The sequence below is a fragment of the Salmo salar genome, chromosome ssa26 (assembly GCF_905237065.1).
Source record: "Salmo salar chromosome ssa26, Ssal_v3.1, whole genome shotgun sequence".
NCBI lineage: Eukaryota > Metazoa > Chordata > Actinopteri > Salmoniformes > Salmonidae > Salmo > Salmo salar.
Window position 1 is genome coordinate 38,285,546 of NC_059467.1, and position 22,227 is coordinate 38,307,772.

Here is a 22,227-nt window from a genome sequence, read left to right on the forward strand (position 1 = left end):
GATCCTGGACTTCCTGACGGGCCGCCCCCAGGTGGTGAGGGTAGGTAGCAACACATCTGCCACGCTGATCCTCAACACTGGAGCTCCCCAGGGGTGCATGCTCAGTCCCCTCCTGTACTCCCTGTTCACCCACGACTGCATGGTCAGGCACAACTCCAACACAATCAATAAGTTTGCAGACGACACAACAGTGGTAGGCCTGATCACCGACAATGACGAGACAGCCTATAGGGAGGAGGTCAGAGACCTGGCCGGGTGGTGCCAGAATAACACCCTATTCCTCAACGTAACCAAGACTAAGGAGATGATTGTGGACTACAGGAAAAGGAGGACCGAGCACGCCCCCATTCTCATCGACGGGGCTGTAGTGGAGCAGGTTGAGAGCTTCAAGTTCCTTGGTGTCCACATCAACAACGAACTAGAATGGTCCAAACACAGCAAGACAGTCGTGAAGAGGGCACAACAAAGCCTACTCCCCCTTAGGAAACTAAAAAGATTTGGCATGGGTCCTGAGATCCTCAAAAGGTTCTACAGCTGCAACATCGAGAGCGTCCTGACTGGTTGCATCACTGCCTGGTACGGCAATTGCTTGGCCTCTGACCACAAGGCACTACAGAGGGTAGTGCGTACGGCCCAGTACATCACTGGGGCTAAGCTGCCTGACATCCAGGACCTCTACACCAGGCGGTGTCAGAGGAAGGCCCTAAAAATTGTCAAAGACCCCAGCCACCCCAGTCATAGACTGTTCTCTCTACTACCGCATGGCAAGTGGTACCGGAGTGCCAAGTCTAGGACAAAAAGGCTTCTCAACAGTTTTTACCCCCAAGCCATAAGACTCCTGAACAGGTAATCAAATGGCTACCCGCACTATTTGCAACTCCAAAGCAATTTTCTGACTATGGCGCAGGAGCCTCTGACTTGCTTCCTTTTTCTATTATGAAGACACCTGCTGGTAACTGTCAGCGGGTTAGGACAGCTCCTGAGGTCTAATAAAAGTTTTTCAAGTAAGTGGGACTCTTGTGTCTAAAGAGGTTTCATGCATAGCTTTTATATCTACCCATAAGAGTAGGAGAAAAATATCTATACTCTCAGCACTTACGACCAATTTTCCACTCTGGGACACTTTGTGGATACGGCCCCTTGGTCTGACAAACAACGCTTTACCTCAGCCGCCTTCCACCACAGATGCGAAGTCCAACATTGGCGGATGTGGTGGATTGAGATGCAGCCCATGCAAAATCCCGAAAGTCTCTAGCTTCAGATGGATTTTGATGAATAAAAACTATGATTCTGTGCGGATGTCGAAAAGAGAATAAGTTTACCCTATCAATATAATCATATTTATCTATTATACTATTTAGGCCTACATAGCATTTGCTATAGCCTGACTTGATGCTTAGTCTACTGTGTGAAAAGTCACCAACAACTATTGTTTAAATTTAACCCAGGATTCAACAAAAAAATAGACAGTACTTATAGGCCTAGGGTTTCAAGTTTTGGTTGATTTTCAAATTTAAATACAGTTTCTCTGAAAGGTAATAATTTATATATGTTGGATTCCCGTCACCATCTTAACCAAAAATCTAAGTTAAAGAATAGGACTAAGGCAGTGGCACAGATGGAACTATCCAAGCGGTAGGTACATCTCCTTAGAATGTTGATATTTGGTTGCGTTGAAAACCAAACACAATTCAATATCACTTTTGTAATACAGTAACTAGCCTATTAACTCGTTGACAAGTTAACAAACTATATATGGGATTCACGTTTCCAACTCAACCAAAAATCTAAGTTAAAGAATAGGACTAAGCCAGATGAAACTATCCAAGAAGTAGATACATTTCCTTCAAATGTTGATATTTGTTTGTGTAACATCCAAAGGAAATTCAATATTACTTTTATGATAACCTTCAGGCTATTTACTGTATCTTCCAAACTTATGTAACAGTATTTATTCAACCTTAAAATGAGTAAAATATCCATGGCCTCATTTTGGGGTTACTTTAACTTTTTTATTTTATTTTAACCTCTATTTAACTAGTCAAGTTAAGAACAAATTCTTATTTACAATGATGGCCTACACCCCCGGGCAAGCCCTCCCCTAACCCGGACAATGCTGAGCCAATTGTGCACTGCCCTATGGCACTCCCAATCACGGCTGGTTGTGACATAGCCTTGGAACGAACCAGGGTCTGTAGTGATGCCTCTAGCACTGCATTGCAGTGCCTTAGACCACTATGCTACCCAGGAGGCCCTCATACATAGCTTTTACAAAGTTCTTAGAGATGTATGTTCAGGACAACATGCAAAGGTGGCAGGTCTGTGGAGATCTTCACAATTGCTATAATAATCTGTGCAGAATCTTAAACAGCATTGACCATCATGTAACCTCAACTGCAATTCTGTTAATTTGGCTATCAGTGATAACACATTCAGTTGTTGTATAAATAAACAAAATATCTGACATTGTTTTCCCATTTTGAACTTTGTTGTGCTTGTAAATGGTTGAAAGCACAGTAATAGCACATTTGGGAATTCAACAAACATTTAGCTGCCTTTTTGAATGGGTGAATATATTTTAGGTTGTAATCTCATTTATCAACGCCTCAACCAAATATCACCCAATTGTCATATTGAGATGACAGTGTGCCCAGTGGGTAGTTCATGGTCCAGTAGAGACATCAGCATTTCGGATTTGTTTCAATAGCCACTGCTAACATTAGCCACTGCTAACCAAAAAACAACCGTGTCCAACAAATTAATTTATTTTATTGTATGTAATCTGAATTTGGTCATCAAGTTTGAACATGTTGAACTTTCCCTCTTTTGCATAGCAGTGTTAGCTCAAGTTAGCAGTGGCTATTTAAACAAAACCGAACCGTGTATGACAGTTTCTCTGTGGATGACGGACTACTTTCAGGGTAAATGCAACAGAGGTAAGTTTTAAAAAGTGAAGATATCCTTTAATGTTATTGTTGTTTCATAGTTATGTTGACCTGAATTATAATACATTAGGGCCAGAGTGTTTCTTGACCTTGTGACCTAACCAGGAAAAATGTATCCTAGTTGATAGTTATTCAGCCAACATCATTTATTATGGTCATTGCTACATACTCCGTGCTTCATGCTGTCTTTGCAACTTCCTATTACTGCCAGGTCACTCCCATCATTTTGATGGTCCATAGCTTGACTTTTATTCTCAACTGCTAGGTTCTTCCTCAAGTTCAGCAATGTATGAGATAAAGATGTCAGGAGTGGTTGTACAGGCTGTCACAGGGGACATTACCAAAGAGACTACGGATGTCATTGTCAACTCCTCCAACTCCTCCTTCAGCCTCAAGTCAGGTACTCTTACCTCTATTTAAGATCATACACTTGGAAACATAGCAAATAATAGCAAACACAAAGGTATATATGGTTTAGTTTTGGATTAAAAAATATTATTGTCATTTAACTGATAGAGTATCAATCCTGACATGTCTGCACAACTGAATATTGTATTAACCTATTGAGCTAGCTTTAGCCGGGCATATTTTAAAATAAAAATGAAATATCCCTACTGTACACCACTCCAGGGGTGTCTAAAGCCATTCTGGACACGGCTGGTCCGACTGTGGAGACTGAATGCCAACAACTCGGTAAGAGCCTCTACCCTTGACATCATAACACAAGATATGACAATCACAGGGTTACACTATACTTCCCTTTCATCTGGGTATTTTCCTCCTGGTTTACCAGTGGTAAACAACATCAACTCCACTTTAGAAAGCAGAATCACATGTCCTGGGGTGGCCTAGCTAGCTGTCTAGTGCTCCATCTTTACACAATCAGGCAATCAAACACAATGTTTACCTCAACCCGCTCCCAGTTCGGTGATACATTTTGAGGGAATCATGGGCAGAGTGGTTTTGGTGGGGCGCGGGACTTTCTCGTTCAAACAAACAACTAGCAACAGCTACAAACCAAAACCATGGTTTGTATTATGAAACCTTAACTATGCTAGAAACAGTGTCAGTGGCATTTACCGTGAGAAGCTTGCTAACTAAAATGGCTAGCTGGCATAAACAGCTAATCTAGCTAGATTGATAACTTGTACATTACAACCAACGAGAGTGAACATGAACAGTTCCAAGAACTGTCACTCCAATTGAAATCCCCCAATCACACTTGTAGCCGATGTCGGTGACGTAACCTAGCAAAGCTCATGCGCAGAAACATATCATTGGGTCTAATGCTTGTCCACAGAACATATTGCATTTAACAAACAGTTACATGACCTACATCATGGTCAGCAAGGTAAAGATTCCGACATTTTTGGACAACTAAGCACAATTGATTTAGCCTCTATGGGACCGGCGGGACGAATTCGTCCCACCTACGTAACAGCCAGTTGAATCCTGTGGCACGATTTTCAAAACCTTTGAAATGCTATTACTTCAATTTCTCAAACATATTACTATTTTATAGCTATGTAAAGACAAGACTCTCGTTAATCTAACCACACTGTCCGATTTCAAAAAGGCTTTACAACGAAAGCAAAACATTAGATTATGTCAGCAGAGTACACAGCCAGAAATAATCAGACACCCATTTTTCAAGCTAGCATATAATGTCACATAAACCCAGAAGACAGCTAAATGCAGCACTAACCTTTGATGATCTTCATCAGATGACACACCTAGGACATTATGTTATACAAAACATGCATTTTTTGTTCAATCAAGTTCATATTTATATCAAAAACCAGCTTTTTACATTAGCATGTGACGTTCAGAAAAAGCATACCCCCGCAAACTTCCGGGGAATTTACTAACAATTTACTAAATTACTCACGATAAACGTTCACAAAAAGCATAACAATTATTTTAAGAATTATAGATACATTACTCCTCTATGCACTCGATATGTCCGATTTTAAAATAGCTTTTCGGATGAAGCACATTTTGCAATATTCTGAGTAGATAGCCCGGCATCACAGGGCTAGCTATTTAGACACCCGGCAAGTTTAGCACTCACCAAAATCACATTTACTATAACAAAAATGGTCTTACCTTTCCTGTTCTTCGTCAGAATGCACTCCCAGGACTTCTACTTCAATAACAAATGTTGGTTTGGTCCCAAATAATCAATCGTTATATCCGAATAGCGTCGTTTTGTTCGTGAGTTCTAGACACTATCCGAAAGGGTAAATAACGGTCGCACGCATGGCGCATTTCGTGACAAAAGATTTCTAAATATTTCATTACCGTACTTCGAAGCATGTCAACCGCTGTTTAAAATCAATTTTTATGCCATTATTCTCGTAAAAAAGCGATAATATTCCGACCGGGAATCTGCAATTAGCTAAACAGCCGAAGGAAAATACTGCACGGGGTCGAATCGGGCACGCGCCTAATTCCATTGTCCTCTGATGGGCCACTTTGAAAAGGCGATAATGTGTTTCAGCCTGAGGCTGACTCGTCATCGTTCAGGTTTTTCCCGGGCTCTGAGAGCCTATTGGAGCCCTAGGAAATGTCACGTTACAGCTAAGATCCTGACTCTTCAATACACAGAAGCAAGAACAACAACACCTTGTCAGACAGGCCACTTCCTGCATGAAACCTTCTCAGGTTTTTGCCTGCCATAGGAGTTCTGTTATACTCACAGACACCATTCAAACAGTTTTAGAAACTTTAGGGTGTTTTCTATCCAAAGCCAATAATTATATGCATATTCTAGTTACTGGGCAGGAGTCGTAACCAGATTAAATCGGGTACGTTTTTTTATCCGGATGTGAAAATACTGCCCCCTAGCCCAAAGGAGTTAAAACCAGCACCATTTCAATTTCAACATTTCAACATGATCTAATCACCTATGCTTAGTCTAATACAGTGACAACTAAAAGATACCAAAAACGATTTAGTGCAATCAACGTAAGCTAAATATGATGTGGCTGTCCATGGGACTGATTTCTGTGTGGGTGTGTACGTGAGTGCAAGTGGAAAAAACATGTTGGCTCACAATACCATCCTCCTCTTTCATGTTGCCTAAACGGTCTATGATTCTGTCATACAGTACATGCTTTTAGTTTTTGCTGTCCTAGGCTACCTGGCTAAAATACTTGCCCGCTAGCCTAACTTCCTTTCATGGGCAACGATGCATTAGGCCAGCTAGTTAACATTAGCATAATACATCTAGCTACATGTTGAACTTTTATGGTTGGATCACAATCATCATTATAATCATTGGCCAGTATGACGCAGATGCTATGCTACAGGACTGCTTTGCTAGCACAGACTGGAATATGTTCCAGGATTCATCCAATGGCATTGAGGAGTATACCACCTCAGTCATCAGCTTCATCAATAAGTGCATCAACGACGTCGTCCCCACAGTGACCATACGTACATACCCCAACCAGAAGCCATGGATTACAGGCAACATCTGCATCCAGCTAAAGGCTAGAGCTGCCGCTTTCAAGGAGCGGGACACTAATCCAGACACTTATAAGAAATCCCGCTATGCCCTCAGACGAACCATCAAACAAGCAAAGTGTTAAAACAGGATTAAGACTGAATCCTACTACACCGGCTCTGACGCTCGTTGGATGTGGCAGGGTTTGAAAACTATTACAGACTACAAAGGGAAACCCAAACGCGAGCTGCCCAGTGACGCGAGCCTACCAGATGAGCTAAATGCATTTTATGCTCGCTTCGAGGCAAGCAACACTGAAGCATGCACGAGAGCACCAGCTGTTCTAGATGACTGTGTGATAACGCTCTCGGTAGCCGATGTGAGCAAGACCTTTAAACAGGTCAACATTCACAAAGCCGCAGGGCCATTACCAGGATGTGTACTCAAAGCATGCATGGACCAACTGGCAGGTGTCTTCACTGACATTTTCAACCTCTCCCTGACCGAGTCTGTAATACCAACATGTTTCAAGCAGACCACCATAGTGCACAAGGAAGCAAAGGTAACCTGCCTAAATTATTACCTCCCCGTAGCACTCACGTCGGTAGACATGAAGTGCTTTGAAAGGCTGGTCATGGCTCACATCAACAGCATCCTCTCGGATACCCTACAGCCACTCCAACTCGCATACCGCCCCAACAGATCCACAGATGACGCAATCTCAATCGCACTCCACACTGCCCTTTCCCACCTGGACAAAAGGAACATCTATGTGAGAATGCTGTTCATTGACTACAGCTCGGTGTTCAACACCATAGTGCCCACGAAGCTCATCATTAAGCTAAGGACCCTGGGACTAAACACCTCCCTCTGTCGTGTTTGCCCACGACTGCGGGGCCAAACACGACTCCAACACCATCATTAAGTTTGCTTACGACACAACAGTGGTAGGCCTGTTCACCGACAATGATGAGACAGCCTATAGGGAGGAGATCAGAGAACTGGCAGTGTGGTGCAAGGACAACAACCCCGCCCTCAATGTGAGCAAGACAAAGGAGCTGATCGTGGACTACAGGAAAAGGCGGGCCAAACAGGCCCCCATTAACATTGACGGGTCTGTAGTGGAGCGGATCAAGAGTTTAAAGTTCCTTGGTGTCCACATCCCCAATGAACTAACATGATCAAAATATAACAAAACAGTTGTGAAGAGGGCACAACAAAACCTTTTCCCGCTCAGGAGATTGAAAAGATTTGGCATAGGTCCCCAGATCCTCAAAAAGTTCTACAGCTGCACCATCGAGAGCATCCTGACCGGTTGCATCACCGTCTGGTATGGCAACTGCTCAGCATCTGACCATAAAGCGCTACAGAGGGTAGTGCGTACGGCCCAGTACATGACTGGGGCCAAGCTTCCTGCCATCCAGGACCTATATAATAGGCGGTGTCAGAGGGAAGCCCATAAAATTGTCAGAGACTCCAGTCACTCAAGTCATAGACTGTTTTCTCTGCTACCGCATGGCAAGCGATACCGGAGCGCCAAGTCTAGGACCAAAAGTCTCCTTAACAGCTTCTACCCCCAAGCCATAAGACTGCTGAACAATTAATCAAATGGCCACCGGACTATTTACAATGACACACCCCCCTTCCATTTGTTTTGTCCACTGCTGCTACTCAGTGTTTATTATCTATGCATAGTCGCTTCACCCCTACCTACATGTACAAATTACCTCAACTAACCTGTACCACCGCACACTGACTCAATACCGGTACCCCCTGTATATAGCCTCATTATTGTTATTTATATGTGTTTCTTTTTATTATTTTTACTTTAGTTTATTTGGTAAATATTTTCTTAACTCTGCTTGTAAGTAAGCATTTCATGGTAAGGTCTACACTTGTTGTATTCGGCACATGTGACAAATAAAGTTTGATTTGATTTAATCACTGTTCTGATATCCAGAAACTCTTTTTGTTCATAAGAGACGGTGGCAGAAACATTACAAAATAAGTTACAAATGTAAAAGAAACACACAAAAAGCTCAATTGGTTAGGAGCCTGTAAAACGGCAGCAATCTCCTCCGGTGCCATTGTAACAATCCTTGCAAGCTCCTGCATGTCATCTCTAGCTGAAACCTTTGCTAACAGGTATTGTGTCAATTTAAAACTTGCATAAGACAGTTCACAGAATTGTCAATTTAAAGCTATGTAGCCAATTTATTAATTACTACATTTAACTAACATTAGATAGTTAATTCAGAGATGTTTACCTTTGCCTCGATCTGGCAGTCTCGTCCGGATTGTAGTTTTTATGATAGCCACATTAGCAGCAAATTAGCATTTCATTTTTGGGAGGTAAATACAGGCAAATATATTGATAAAAATCACCTTGTCCCTGAGAGATTTACACAGTTATCAAAACATCACGCCAGGGTAAGCCTACCCAAAACACAGCCCTTATTTGAAGTGTTTCTAAAAAAACTATGAGGAAAATGAATGGTGGAAAACGATTGGAACCATTTCCCTGTTTGACTGCTAGGTTTTATGTATGACTCATACTGTTGTACTCTATTGCCTTGAAACAAACTAGGCTTCATGTTAGCCTATGATGCAAATCATTACATTACATTTACACTTTAGTCATTTAGCAGACGCTCTAATCCAGAGAGATTTTACAGTTAGTGAATGAGATTTAAGCACATTTCAATCCATTGCTATTCTAGTACACTATCTTCACCTACTTTTCTTGTCAGTCTTTCACTGTCCTATTCAACAATCATGAAATAAGCAAGAAATTAGCGATTTGCTCAGTTCTTTACAATGAAATCTACAATGTTTATTTTCACGAGCCGAGCCTAACGAAGGCATGATAATGACAAAGCCAGGCAACCTGCAGTGTAAGAAGATCATCCACTTGGTTAACCAGACAGACACGAAGAAGATCCAGCAGTCTGTTGAAGGTGCACTCAAAATGTGCACACAGAATAACTTCACATCCATATCTTTACCTGCTATTGGCACGGGTAAGTTACAAAAACAGAGGAGGGAAAGAGAATGTGAGGTACTGAAAGGAGATTTTAGTCTGTATGCATTAGTCAATGATTAACTTAACATCAGACATACAGTAAGGCTGTTAAGATGTGTTCACACTTGTTCAATCTCAAATCCATGTTTGCAATGTGTGCCAACTAAAGTGCCCTGTCATTCAAGGCCAAGGCAACATACAGCCGAGTGAAGTGGCAGACGCCATGTTGGATGCTGTTGTGGAAGTGGTGGGCAAGAAGTCCCAGAACTCCCTGAAGCTTGTCCGAATGGTCATCTTTCAGCCTGCCATGCTTAATGATTTCCACACAAGTATGCTTAAAAAGGAAGGCATTGACATTCAGGAAAAGGAGGGCTTTTTCCAAAATGTTTTATGTATGACATACTTCCTTTTCTAAACTTTGATCTGCAGTACATCATTTATGGAAAATAATGTCAGGTTTACCACTGTGCTTAATAGTAATATTTCCTGTTATTGACACCTGTAAAGACTATTGGACTCAATATACTGTAACTAAATTATCTTCATATTCTTACAGCATTCTTTACCAGAAGGAAAGTTGATAATGCACAACAGAATGAAGTCATTGAAATTGAGAGCCAGGACATGGATCCTGCTTGCTTCCACATCTGTGGTGTGTCGCAGGCCCACGTTGATCATGCCAAGCAAGTGATCAAGGACCTCATCGTGAAAGAGCAAGACTTCAACCTCATCAATGACAAAGCCCTCTTCAGCCTATCAGAATTGGAGCTGCAGAACATCTATGACATGCAGACCGCCATGGACGTGAGCATAAGTTTTCACAAATCTTCCCAAGAGGAGGCTAAACTCACCATAGAGGGTCTCAGCAAAGACGTGCTCAAGGCTTCCAATGAGATCCATGAGATGCTGAAAAAGGTCCGGCCCGAAGAGACTTTTAAAGATGTCCCCCAGCACTGGGATGACATGCCAGCCAACACTCCATGTCTGTCATTCCCCATTCAACCTCAAACCCAAGAGCATATTGACGTACTAAAACAATTTGAGGATACTTGCAAGAAGAATGTTCTAAAGGTCTCTCTTCTCCTATTTTCCATAGTAGTTACATGTATATTTATTTATTGTACAACTATCTTGTACAAGTCTCTTGAGATCATGGCTGGATCTGGTGAATGGAATGATTTGTACATACTCAAGAATGGGTTGAAAAAGTACAATAGCCTTTTCAATTTAATTGAACTAGATTCTAGGTTCAAGCATCACAGCTTAGCAACATTATATTAGGGATTCTGGAACCTCTTTATGGAAGTGAAAGATCTTTGTCACTGTCTAGTTAGCCAATTAATGTGTAATGCAAGGTTGTTCTTCACTCAGATCGAGAGGATCCAGAACAGAAGCCTCTGGGGGGGCTTTCAGATCAAGAAGAAAGACATGGAGGTCAGGAACGGTCACCAGAACAATGAGAGGAAGCTCTTCCATGGAGCCTGCCACACAACCATAGATAAGATTAACGAGCTTGGCTTCAATCGAGCTACGCTGGGAAAAATGGTAAGTAATGGCTAACACAAAAAGAGAAAAGCCAACAATTTGAGGTTTCTTTCTGTTTGAATGTTTGAATTCTCATATTTTCTTTTGTTTGAATTATTGCAAACCGATCGTAGAGATCTACTAGAGAGCTCATCTCCTATATTGGCAATGGCTTCTTCAGTGACAGTATGGGCAGTGCCATTGAGGGCTAATTCCATGTTAAAGTATTGTCTGTTCATACATAAATTGAAAAAAGGTGCATACCACCACTGTGCTGGACAGTAAAGTCTTAAAAGGTATAAAGCCAAGTTTGGTGATTTACTGTCTGGAACCTGCACTTATGAAATATTTTCTCAGGAGTGTAATTGATTGGCTACTTCTGGGTGTGACTATGCTAAAACAGGATTTGGGCCAAGTGCACCCTCTATCCAACTTTATGATTCTGATCTATATATTGGCATGATGTTTTTGCACATTTTCTATTCAAATGCAATAAGCTTTCTCCTGCATTTACTCTACAGTCTGCAATGATTTAAAGGTTTAGAGAATTTCATAACCATTCCAAAATAATTTCTGCAGCTGCATTGTATGGAGATGGCACCTACTTTGCTGTCAAAGCAAATTACTCTGCCAGTGACACATACTCAAAACCGGATCCCCAAGGCCAGAAGTACGTGTACCTATGTCGAGTTCTGACTGGAGATTTCACAACAGGAAAACGGGGATGAAAGTACCTCCACCTAAAAGCACCACAACTATTCAGCTCTATGACAGTGTGACAGATGGTGTATCTCCACCATCCATGTTCATAATCTTCCATGACAATCAGGCATATCCTGAGTACTTGATCACTTTCAAGTAGGTGTGGGCGATGTGGCCAATACATTGTCTCTATCTTTTACAACTTTTTGATCATACTGATACATAATAAATTAAATCTCAATATGTAATTAGTTATCTGTAACTCATGTGGTTTAGCTGAAGTGTAATATCCAAAACCAAAATCCCACTGGGCAAAAGCTGGTTGAATAAATGTTGTTTCCACGTCATTTCAACCAAAAGAATCCGTGAAGACGTCTGAATCAACGTGGAAAACTGATTAGATTTGCAAAAAGAGATCAATGTAAGGGCATTTTGTCTTTTTTTCACCCTACTTTTAACCTAAATCAAATGACATGGTGACATTTGTTGTTGATTTCACGGTTAGTTAACAACTCAACCAAATATAATCAAAACTAGAAGTTTAACTAACATCTGTGCCCAGTGGGATCTGCTTTATAATTAAAATGCAATTTGTTTTTTTACTTGTGACACGCTCTATATTGGAATATTCAGTCAAGTCAAACTCAAAATGTTTAGATAGTAACAATTTGAGACTAGAAGGTTTTGTGATTTTTACTGATTCCATGTCCACTTTGTTTGAATGTCTAAAACATCACCAGAACGTCTAAAACATCACCAGAACATCTAACTTCACAACAAATATTGAATCACATTCCCAGACAGCACAGATTAAGTAAAATCCTGGACTAAAATGCTATTTAAATGGAGATTCTCCATTGAGCATGCTTTTTTAGTCCAGGACTAGGTTTAATAATCTCTATCCGGGAAACCAGCCCTTAGTGTTTTCACTTGAACAGTAAGTCATCAGGTTTTGTGAAAGTTCACTTCAAGAAAGTAATCACCTTTGGCGGTTCTCAGAGAACACAATTCTTGCAAAGTGGGTCATAAACCATGGTCTTTGCCTTGTTGCATGCATATATTTGGATTATAAAGCCTTTCGGTTAATGAATAGTGAATATGTCTGTTCTGCTAAATCTTGTGATAATGCTTCTTTCTGTTGGTCTACAATAAATGTAAAAATAAAGCTAAAATAAATATATTGCATTAACATGCTGTTTTCCCCCATTTTTAAATGTGTTGAGGGACCTGGCAAAGACCAGGATTATTTAGTGTGGACTGATGTGAACTACTGTTATTGTACAGAGATGGACTCCATTCACCTTAAATAAATGTTTGCACCTGAACTAATTTCGGTGTGGCACAGCAATGCTAATGCAATCAAGACATCTTAGATTTTGAATTATTTGAATTATTTCGATTTAAGGGAAAAATGTAAAAAACTGGGCAAGGGGAGTGAATAATTTCACAACTTGTAAAAGTTGAATATATTTGGTTCAGGAAAATTACAACCAGGAATGGCAAATGTATTGCGCCTTTGACCTTTGATGTGAATCACTTCAACATTTTAGACCCTGAGAGGAATGAGCATAGAAATAGATACTGTAGAAAGAGACTGATTCTGTGTCCCTCCAGTCTGGTTGAAAAGCTTCATAGTGTCTGTATCCACTGCAGTTATTTTAATGAGGACGTCTCTCACACAGTCATGCCAGCATTTATGCTGTTGAGTGAGGAGTAAAGGTCTTTCCTCTAGATCACGTGTCAAACTCATATCATAGAGGGCTGAGTGTCTGTGGGTTTTCATTCTTCCTTTGTACTTGGTTGATGAATTAAGGAAACTGATTAGTAAGGAACTCACCTGGTTGTCTAAGTACTAATTGAAAGGAAAAAGCAGCAGACACTAGGCCCTCTATGGAATGAGTTTTACACCCCTGTTCTAGATGGTTGTCTTCAGGCCAGGTAGAGTGAGTTCATACCTGTGGGACAGAGAGAGAGATCCCAGAGAGAATAAAGGCAGATAGCTTAGTAAAACTAATACGGTTTAGTATGTTCATTATCGTTGTAAAAGATTACATCCACACGCACAATTACCTCTGCACATTTATTGCCGGCGATTCAGTCAGTAACCATCAAGACAAGACAGACAACAGAAATGTTGACAACAATCATCAGCAATGATTTCACGGTAAGGTCTATTCCTGCAACACCTGTTGTATTCGGCACATGTGACAAATACAATTTCATTTTATTTGAATGTACATATACTGTAGATCCTGTGTGCATGAGTAATCTTTTAGGATGAACTGTTATGGGGCTGTTATTCCCAGCATCACAAACAAGAGAGACAGACAGTATGGCAATGTGCATGTTAATGTTCATCTTTAATGACTGTTTTGCATCACAGCATATTCCACTATCAATGTCCCACACACATTCATTCATTCACTCCACACAGTTTTTAAAAAGTACCAAAATCCCTTAAATGTGGGTCCCACCCTTCTTTACCCTTCAAGATGAAATTATTTATTTCACTTTGATGCTGACCTAGCAGGTCGCTGGATAGCCTCTCAGAACCCCAGTTATATTATTTAACTACTCCTTTAAATACAATAAGCACACAATTGCAGAGCACACAATTGCAAGGCACCAGTCCGTTTATAACACATAAAAGGATGACCACACCATCAGAGGATTAGAGAAGAAAGAAATGGAGACGGCCCCAATTATAGCAAAGATGAGAATGAGTTGCCCTGCTTACCGTCCGTTGAAGTTTTGGGCGAGGTGAAGCTGAGAAAGATCTATTTATTAGTAACCTACCTGTGGGTAAATAACACGCTAAATGGGGTTATCATTATATATGAAAAGAAGATATCTAATTGTAATTCAGAAACATATTATGCCTAGGTGACTTTCAAAGAAGTTGCCTTAACTGAGAAACCAAAAGATTACTGCACTCACTTACTGAAGAAGGGTCCGGGATCCTTGGGACATCCCTGCCCCATTGAAGATGACCGTTTAAATGTTTATGGTAAGGGTAGGGGTTAAGGTTAGGGTTTAGGGTAGGGACGTCCCAAGATAGCACTGACTGAAGAAGAAGGGGCAATAGAGGTGTGCAGCTATCTCGGTCTGGTGAAACCTTTACCAAGTGAATAAGGTTCTGGGCAGCTTCTAGACAAATACATAGTCACCCTCGTCAGCTCCCGACAGTTATCTTTGAATGATAATCAGGCATCATCAGACGCACTGATTGAACCTCTAGTTCTCAGCGCTAGAGCGCGCTCGATGAAATTTGACCGGTTATTAGTTTACACCGAGTTGCATTGTGGGAGTAGTGTTACTTCCGGGCGGCAGCGTGTTGAAAAAACATTGTAAGGACAGGATTTTTTTTTAAATCAAGAAACCCGCTTATAAACATCCCCCCCCCAGTTAGCCGTCGATATGGTAAAATTATCGGCAGAGCTAATTGAGCAGGCTGCTCAGTACACAAACCCGGTGCGCGACAGGGAGCTGGATCTGCGAGGTAAATAAACCTGCGCATTTCATGCTAGCTAGCTAGTAAAGCTAACTCTGTTTGGCTAGGCCTTCGCACTGTAATAACTGATGGATAGTGATTGCTAACTGCTAGCTACATCACCAAAACTATCCGGCTAACCTTATGCTTTTATGCTCTGCTCTCATTTAGGTTACAAAATTCCTGTACTTGAAAACCTTGGGGCTACACTTGACCAGTTTGATACCATCGATTTCTCTGACAATGAAATCAGAAAACTGGACGGCTTCCCTTTACTCAAGAGGCTCAAAACGTTGCTCATGAACAACAACAGAATATGGTAACTTTCGCAACAATTGTGTTGTCTAGGATTGCTAGATTTCGTTTTAAGGTTAGCCTCCTAGCTAGCTAGCTATCACTGTGTTTTGTGTGCTCCCACAGTCGTGTTGGTGAAAACCTTGAACAGGCACTGCCGAGTATGAGGGAGCTGATCCTCACAAGCAACAACATCCAGGAATTGGTGAGTTATCACATATCCCATCAGTGAATGGGTCAAGGCCTTATCTGATCAGATCTTTTTAAATAATTACTGATTGGGAGCATTTTACCAATGCATGTTGTTGATTGGAAAAATATGACCTGTGCTGTTATTTAGCAATATTTGTGTCATGAGTGCTCCTGTGTTCAGTCACAGCTGTTGAACCATTGATTTGTTTTTAATGTGTTGGCATGTTTTTAAATTTGCTTTTACCTCCAGGGTGATTTGGATCCGCTAGCCTCAGTGAAGACATTGACCCTTCTCAGGTATCTCATGATAAATACTTACCTCTACTACAACACCTAGTTAAGTCAGATTCATCCTTTAGGTTGCTATCAATTTCACTGTAAATTGCAGGACAAGATGAGTTGCTATATTTCTGTACCTAAATCCTGTGTTTTGTGAGTCAATATCGTAATCTCTGCTTTCGTGACATCTCAGCCTCCTAAGGAATCCAGTGACCAACAAGAAGCACTACAGGCTCTATGTCATCAACAAAATTCCCCAGATTCACGTGCTTGACTTTCAGAAGGTCAAGTTAAAGGTAAGTGCATGCCATCGTTCAGAAACTAAGAGTTGTAGCTTTATAGAAAAGCGTTGTCATTACCAGGTCCAAAGGGTGGTCGTCTATAACACAGGTCAGGTTGTATGTTGTATGTTTTTTTGTAATGATGTAGGCCTTTAGTCAGTGCAAACAGTCACATACCGTTGGACTTGGCCTACGAAGGCCCTAGTTATTAATCTTTGCAGTGCAATGATAAAGAAGCATGCAGAATAGAAGGAAATGTATAGGAGGAGAGCTCTGTCTTTCTAGACATGCTAAGAGAGTGCTATATTTGTATGTTTCTCCCAAACATCTGTCCGTCCTTCTCGTGAAGGTGTCGTTGTCTGATTGGAAAAGCTCTCACTTTAACTGTGATGTATTACCATAGGAGCGTCAGGAGGCGGAGAAAATGTTCAAGGGCAAACGAGGTGCTCAGCTTGCAAAGGATATTGCCAAGCGGACCAAAACGTAAGATGAAAGTCCCCGTCGGACGGCAGCTCCTTAGAATCACTGGACACTGGCTGGTGGGGGTGTCGGACAATCACCGGAACACTCTAGAATCGGACTATCTGCACCACCGATCACTCTTGTAGATGGGGTGTTGCGTAGCAACTGGAGTATCTAAATATGTGTTGCCCCAACTACTGTGAACACCCCCCATGCAACAGTGTTTCTTAGGAGCGCCGTCTCAATGGCATTTCCTGTCGTATCAGTTTATTTGACTCAATAAGAAAAGATACTACACTGGTTGAGAGGCTAGAGAAGCACCCATCCCCTCCATGTTCTCTCTAACTCTGCTGGTGTGCGTTCCCAGGTTCACCCCCGGAGCTGCCGTGCAGCAGCCTGAGAAGAAGAAGATGGGACCGTCTCCTGCTGACGTGGAAGCGATCAAGGCACTTCATAATTTATTAACATTGTATTTAGCGCCAGAAAATGTACACTCGCTGTGTAGTTTGTTCCTTTTGGCTTGCTTTCATTCCACAGATTGTGTGTTCAAACTCATTGCAACACATGGATTAGACCTACGTCATTGTTTTCAGACAGTGACACGCTATGGCGTGGACAGCTCAGTTTTTATACCACTATTCCACTGACCTAATGTAATTTTCACAATTTTAATGGTCAATTTATGGTCTGCTAAACAAATTAATGTAACGGGACTGGCAATCTACTCTAATGGTCCTTTCAAAAAGAGTGTTCATCAAAACCAAAATGCCTATCTAATGTAATGGTTCTGTATGTATGTATGTATGTATGTATGTATGTATGTATGTATGTATGTATGAACTAATACATTTGTTCTGTGCCCTACCCAGAATGCAATAGCTAACGCCTCGTCTCTGGCCGAGGTGGAGAGGTTGAAGGGGATGCTGCAGGCTGGTCAGATCCCCGGACGGGAGGTCAGACAAGGTGTGTACAGGCGACTACATCTTCTCATACGACATGTCCAAGGCATGTACTGTGTGTCTGTCATGTCCTGCGTTGTCTGAGTATTTAAATGAGCCATCGATGGACAAAGTAAACAGCATTATGGGGCAGAGGGGTTTGCATATATGGTTCTTTGACTGTTTCCGATCTTTATTTCTCTTGTGTTGCAGTCCCCCCGGAAATGGTGGAGGTGGAAGAGGAGGAGAACGGGGTTGTGCATATGGAACGAGAGATACAGACAGAGGAAGGAAATGGAGTGGAGGAGATGGAAGAGGATGTAGTGGAGGTACAGGGAAAGGTGGAGGAGGTACAGGGAAAGGTGGAGGAGGTAGATGTCAAGGAGGTGGAGGAGGTAGATGTCAAGGAGGTGGAGGAGGTAGAAAAGGAAGAAGTGGAGGAGGAAGAAGGGAGGGAGGAGGGTGAAGAACAAGAGTCTGAGGAAGATGAGTCTGAGGACGATGATATGGATGAAGACTCACCGGTTAACGGATCATGATCGTTTTATGCGGATCTCATGTCTCAAGTCTTGCTTGATTTGTAGGTTTATATTTGTTGAACATGCATGTAATGCCATTTTTGTTATTTTGAGAAATGAAAATACAATAAACATTTTTTTACAAAACGATGCAACCAATGATTACTGATCCAGAATAAACTGATGTCTGTACCAGTCTTATCCAATACAATCATACATCCTTTCACTTTAAAATGGTGTGGTATATTTTGTTGATCAGTGGATTTTTTTAAAATATCAGACTGATTATTGCACACAGAGTAAGTCCATGCAACTTATGTGACTTGTTAAGCACATTTTTACTCCTGAACTTATTTAGGCTTGCAATAACAAAGGGGTTGAATACTTGACTCAAGACATTTCAGCTTTAAATGTTTAATTAATTTGTAAAAACATAATTCCACTTTGACATCAACAGTGCTCCCGTGTAGCTCAGTTGGTAGAGCATGGTGTTTGCAACGCCAGGGTTGTGGGTTAGATTCCCACGGGGGACCAGTACGGGGGGAAAAATGTATGCATTCACTACTGTAAGTCGCTCTGGATAAGAGCGTCTGCTAAATGACTAAAATGTAAATGTAAACAGTAAGATGGTCGCCTCACTTCAGGTCCTTAGGAAACTGCAGTCATTTCTTTTTTTATTATTTCTTACATTGTTAACACAGAAAATCCGCCATTACTAACAGCGGCTGCTGCCAACATACAGACAAATCTCTTGCCACTTTAATACATTTAATAAATGGACTTAATAAAGGTATCACTAGTCACTTTAAATAACGTCACTTTAAAAATGTCGACATATCCTACATTACTCATCTCATGTATATACTGTATTCTATATCGTCTACTGCCTATGCTGCACGGCCATCGCTCATCCATATAAGCATATTCTTATTCATCCCTTTACATTTTTTTTGTTTGTTTTTAACCTTTATATAACTAGATAAGTCAGTTAAGAACAAATTCTTATTTTCAATGACAGCCTAGGAACAGTGGGTTAACTTCCTTGTTCAGTGGCAGAATGACGTATAGGTAGTCGTTGTGAATTTGTTAGATTACTTGTTAGATATTACTGCACTGTCGGAACTAGAAACACAAGCATTTTGCTACACTCGCATTAACATCTGCTAACCATGTGTATGTGACCAATAAGATTTGATTTGACATTATGGGGTATTGTGTGTAGGCCAGTGACAAATCTAAATTCAATCCATTTTAAATCTGGGCTGTAACACAAAAAAATTTAGAAAAATTCAAGGGGTGTGAACTTTCTGAAGGCAGTGTAGCTAGTGCCTACCAGTGGAGGCTACTGAATGGAGGACGGCTCATAATAATGGCTGGAATGGAATCAATGGAATGGTATCAAACACTTGGAAAAACATGAGCTGTCCTCCCCTTGGCAACCTCCACTGGTGCCTACTTCTGTGTTTCTAGAAACCCCCCACTTGGAAGACCCAATTCACAATCCCCAAGGAATTAAAGCAATAATACAATATTCCAAAATACAAGTGCAATCTTGTGAAACTTCAAAGCTTAGTAGAGTGGAGCCAAATATTAGCCTAATCTTGTGATTTCATTTTAACACAACGTAATGATTGAGGAGGAGCCAACTACATGGTACAATGGCAATGAAGGAATACATGAATCAACTGAATTTGGTACATCACCTGAAGACAAATAACAACTTGTATACTGCTGCTTGAGAGGTTCAGGAAACAAATGTCTACAGGTATGATAAACAAATATTGGTCTAATGACTTCCTTCAGAAATAACATTGACAGATTAGACTGACGGAAGTCAACTGCGCTAGGAGGTAGGGAGAGAGAGAGAGAAGAAGGGAAGGAGAGACAGTAAGATGTTCTGCTTATGTGTCACGACAGCATCCCAACCACTCATTGTGTGACAGGTCACTGTATGGATGACATACTCAGGTAGGAGGCTTGCATGATGGAGTCTTCTGTGAGAGCCAAGAGCCAGCCCATCTTGTGGTACTTTGAGGCTACTTGCTTTCAGGTAAATTACCACAAAAGAAAAGGAGACCAAACTTAAGGAACATTTAAAAGTATACAGTAAGTACATGTCACCAACAAGTGTTTTTCCCCAAAAGATATAATGTGCAATGCTGCATGAATTAAAACACAGTTAAAGAGGGTGGAAAAGTAAGTTCCCATGTAGCCTAATGCTAATACATGTTTCATACTCATTGTTGTACTTACAATACTGACAGTTTATTCATGCTTATTCATTACATTTATTTTAAAGTGATACACTTTCTCCCCCAACATTTATTTTAAAGTGATAAACTTTCTCCCCCCAACATTTATTTTAAAGTGATAAACTTTCTCCCCCCAACATTTATTTTAAAGTGATAAACTTTATCCACCCAACATTTATTTTGAAGTGATAAACTTTATCCCCCCAACATTTATTTTAAAGTGATAAACTTTATCCCCCCAACATTTATTTTAAAGTGATAAACTTTATCCCCCCAACATTTATTTTAAAGTGATAAACTTTATCCCCCCAACATTTATCTTAAAGTGATACACTTTCTCCCCCAACATTTATTTTAAAGTGATAAACTTTCTCCCCCAACATTTATTTTAAAGTGATAAACTTTCTCCCCCCAACATTTATTTTAAAGTGATAAACTTTATCCCCCCAACATTTATTTTAAAGTGATAAACTTTATCCCCCCAACATTTATTTTAAAGTGATAAACTTTATCCCCCCAACATTTATTTTAAAGTGATAAACTTTATCCCACAGTAAAACAAAGTAGACAGTATGTCTTCCCATAGATATCATTCCCATGGTCCCGATTCCACTTTTAGTGTCCCATGTAAGGACAGCTCTCCTCAGAAGTCAGAGGTTGGAGATATTTGACCTTTGATATCCGGGAACAGTAGACCACCACTCAACACACCAGGAGACATCTGTAGTGCACTGTAGTGCAGTCGTTCAGTCGTGTACAGAGAGCATTTTGGTTTTAATCAAAATGACATTATGAAGTGGTGGCGATTGGAAACAATAGCAAGTCTGCATTGAAATACATTGATCGTGTCACTGCTTACAAATATCTTGGCATCTGGATAGATGAAAAGCTATCTTTTAAAAGCATATTGATGAGTTAGTTAAGAAACTCAGAATAAAAATGGGCTTCTTTTATAGAAATAGGTCCTGCCTCTCACTAAATACTAAAAAGCAGATTATTCAGTCGATGTTCCTATTGGTCCTAGACCATGGCGACATCCTCTTTAGTCTATATGAATGCAGCTGCCACTTCATTAAAGCTGTTATATGCAGTTTATCATAGCGCACTGCACTTTATTTACGGGCGACAATTTACTAATCACTGCATTCTCTACCATAAAGTTGCTTGGCCCTCTTTGATGCCACGTAGGTTGATAAAGCCCTTTTGCTAAAAGTCCCACTGTACCTAACATCATTACTAAACTTTAGACATTTAGGTTACCACACCCGGTCTCAGAGATGGCTAACTGGAAATTCCTTTGGTCTCTACTGAGTTAGGTAAATCAGCTTTTACTTTTCTTGCACCTTATTTGTGGAACAGTCTTCAAAATGTTCTGATATTTGATGTTTTGGTGCCTCTAGGGCAATTCAGAAAGCTGATTGAGGACCTTATTGCTGATGAATTTGTTTGTTTTTTATGACCATGCTTTTATTTCTGCTTGCATATGTGTGTATTTTTGTAATTTATGTGATTCAGGGCTCATCTGTAAAAGAGACCTTGGTCTCAGTATGACTGATAAAATAAAGGTTAAATAAAAAAATAAAAAATTGGAAATTCATTGGCGGCCCTCTTGAGGACGTCAAGATTCAGGCAGTAGTTTGTAGAGAAGACACTGCATACACATTGCTATGGTGACAGGTTGGATTGATGCCTCTTTCAAAACAACTTGGAACTTTCCAACTTCAGACTTCCGTGTGTTCAAGACAACTGGGAACTTGGAAAAAAACAAGCTCCGACTGGGAAAAATCATTTTGAACGGACATCTAAGTCCGAATTAAGTTGGAAACTCTGGTATCTTTCTAGACCTCCGACTTTCCGAGCTGAAGATAATTGAGGTCATG

The 22,227-nt window shown here is 40.7% G+C and overlaps 1 protein-coding gene and 1 pseudogene across 1 annotated transcript; both read left to right on the forward strand.

Moving 5' to 3' along the window:
* Positions 1-12,830, forward strand: part of LOC123723937 (protein mono-ADP-ribosyltransferase PARP14-like) — a 54,277-nt pseudogene extending 41,447 nt beyond the window's left edge.
* Positions 12,831-14,947: 2,117 nt separating this feature from the next.
* On the forward strand, positions 14,948-18,245 carry LOC123730780 (U2 small nuclear ribonucleoprotein A'). Its single transcript, XM_045708714.1, has 9 exons — positions 14,948-15,140; positions 15,303-15,450; positions 15,552-15,630; positions 15,868-15,914; positions 16,090-16,192; positions 16,581-16,660; positions 17,007-17,085; positions 17,509-17,602; positions 17,791-18,245. The coding sequence occupies exons 1-9, from the start codon at positions 15,059-15,061 to the stop codon at positions 18,114-18,116; spliced, it is 1,038 nt and encodes a 345-aa protein (XP_045564670.1). The 5' UTR covers positions 14,948-15,058; the 3' UTR covers positions 18,117-18,245.
* The last annotated feature ends 3,982 nt before the right edge of the window (positions 18,246-22,227 follow it).

Bases quoted from the DNA above. Each gene is read 5' to 3' on its own strand.
- LOC123730780 (XM_045708714.1), top strand. From the start codon at position 15,059: ATGGTAAAATTATCGGCAGAGCTAATTGAGCAGGCTGCTCAGTACACA. The intron at 15,141-15,302 runs GTAAATAAACCT...GCTCTCATTTAG, and splicing joins CAGGGAGCTGGATCTGCGAG to GTTACAAAATTCCTGTACTT. The intron at 15,451-15,551 runs GTAACTTTCGCA...GTGCTCCCACAG, and splicing joins ATGAACAACAACAGAATATG to TCGTGTTGGTGAAAACCTTG.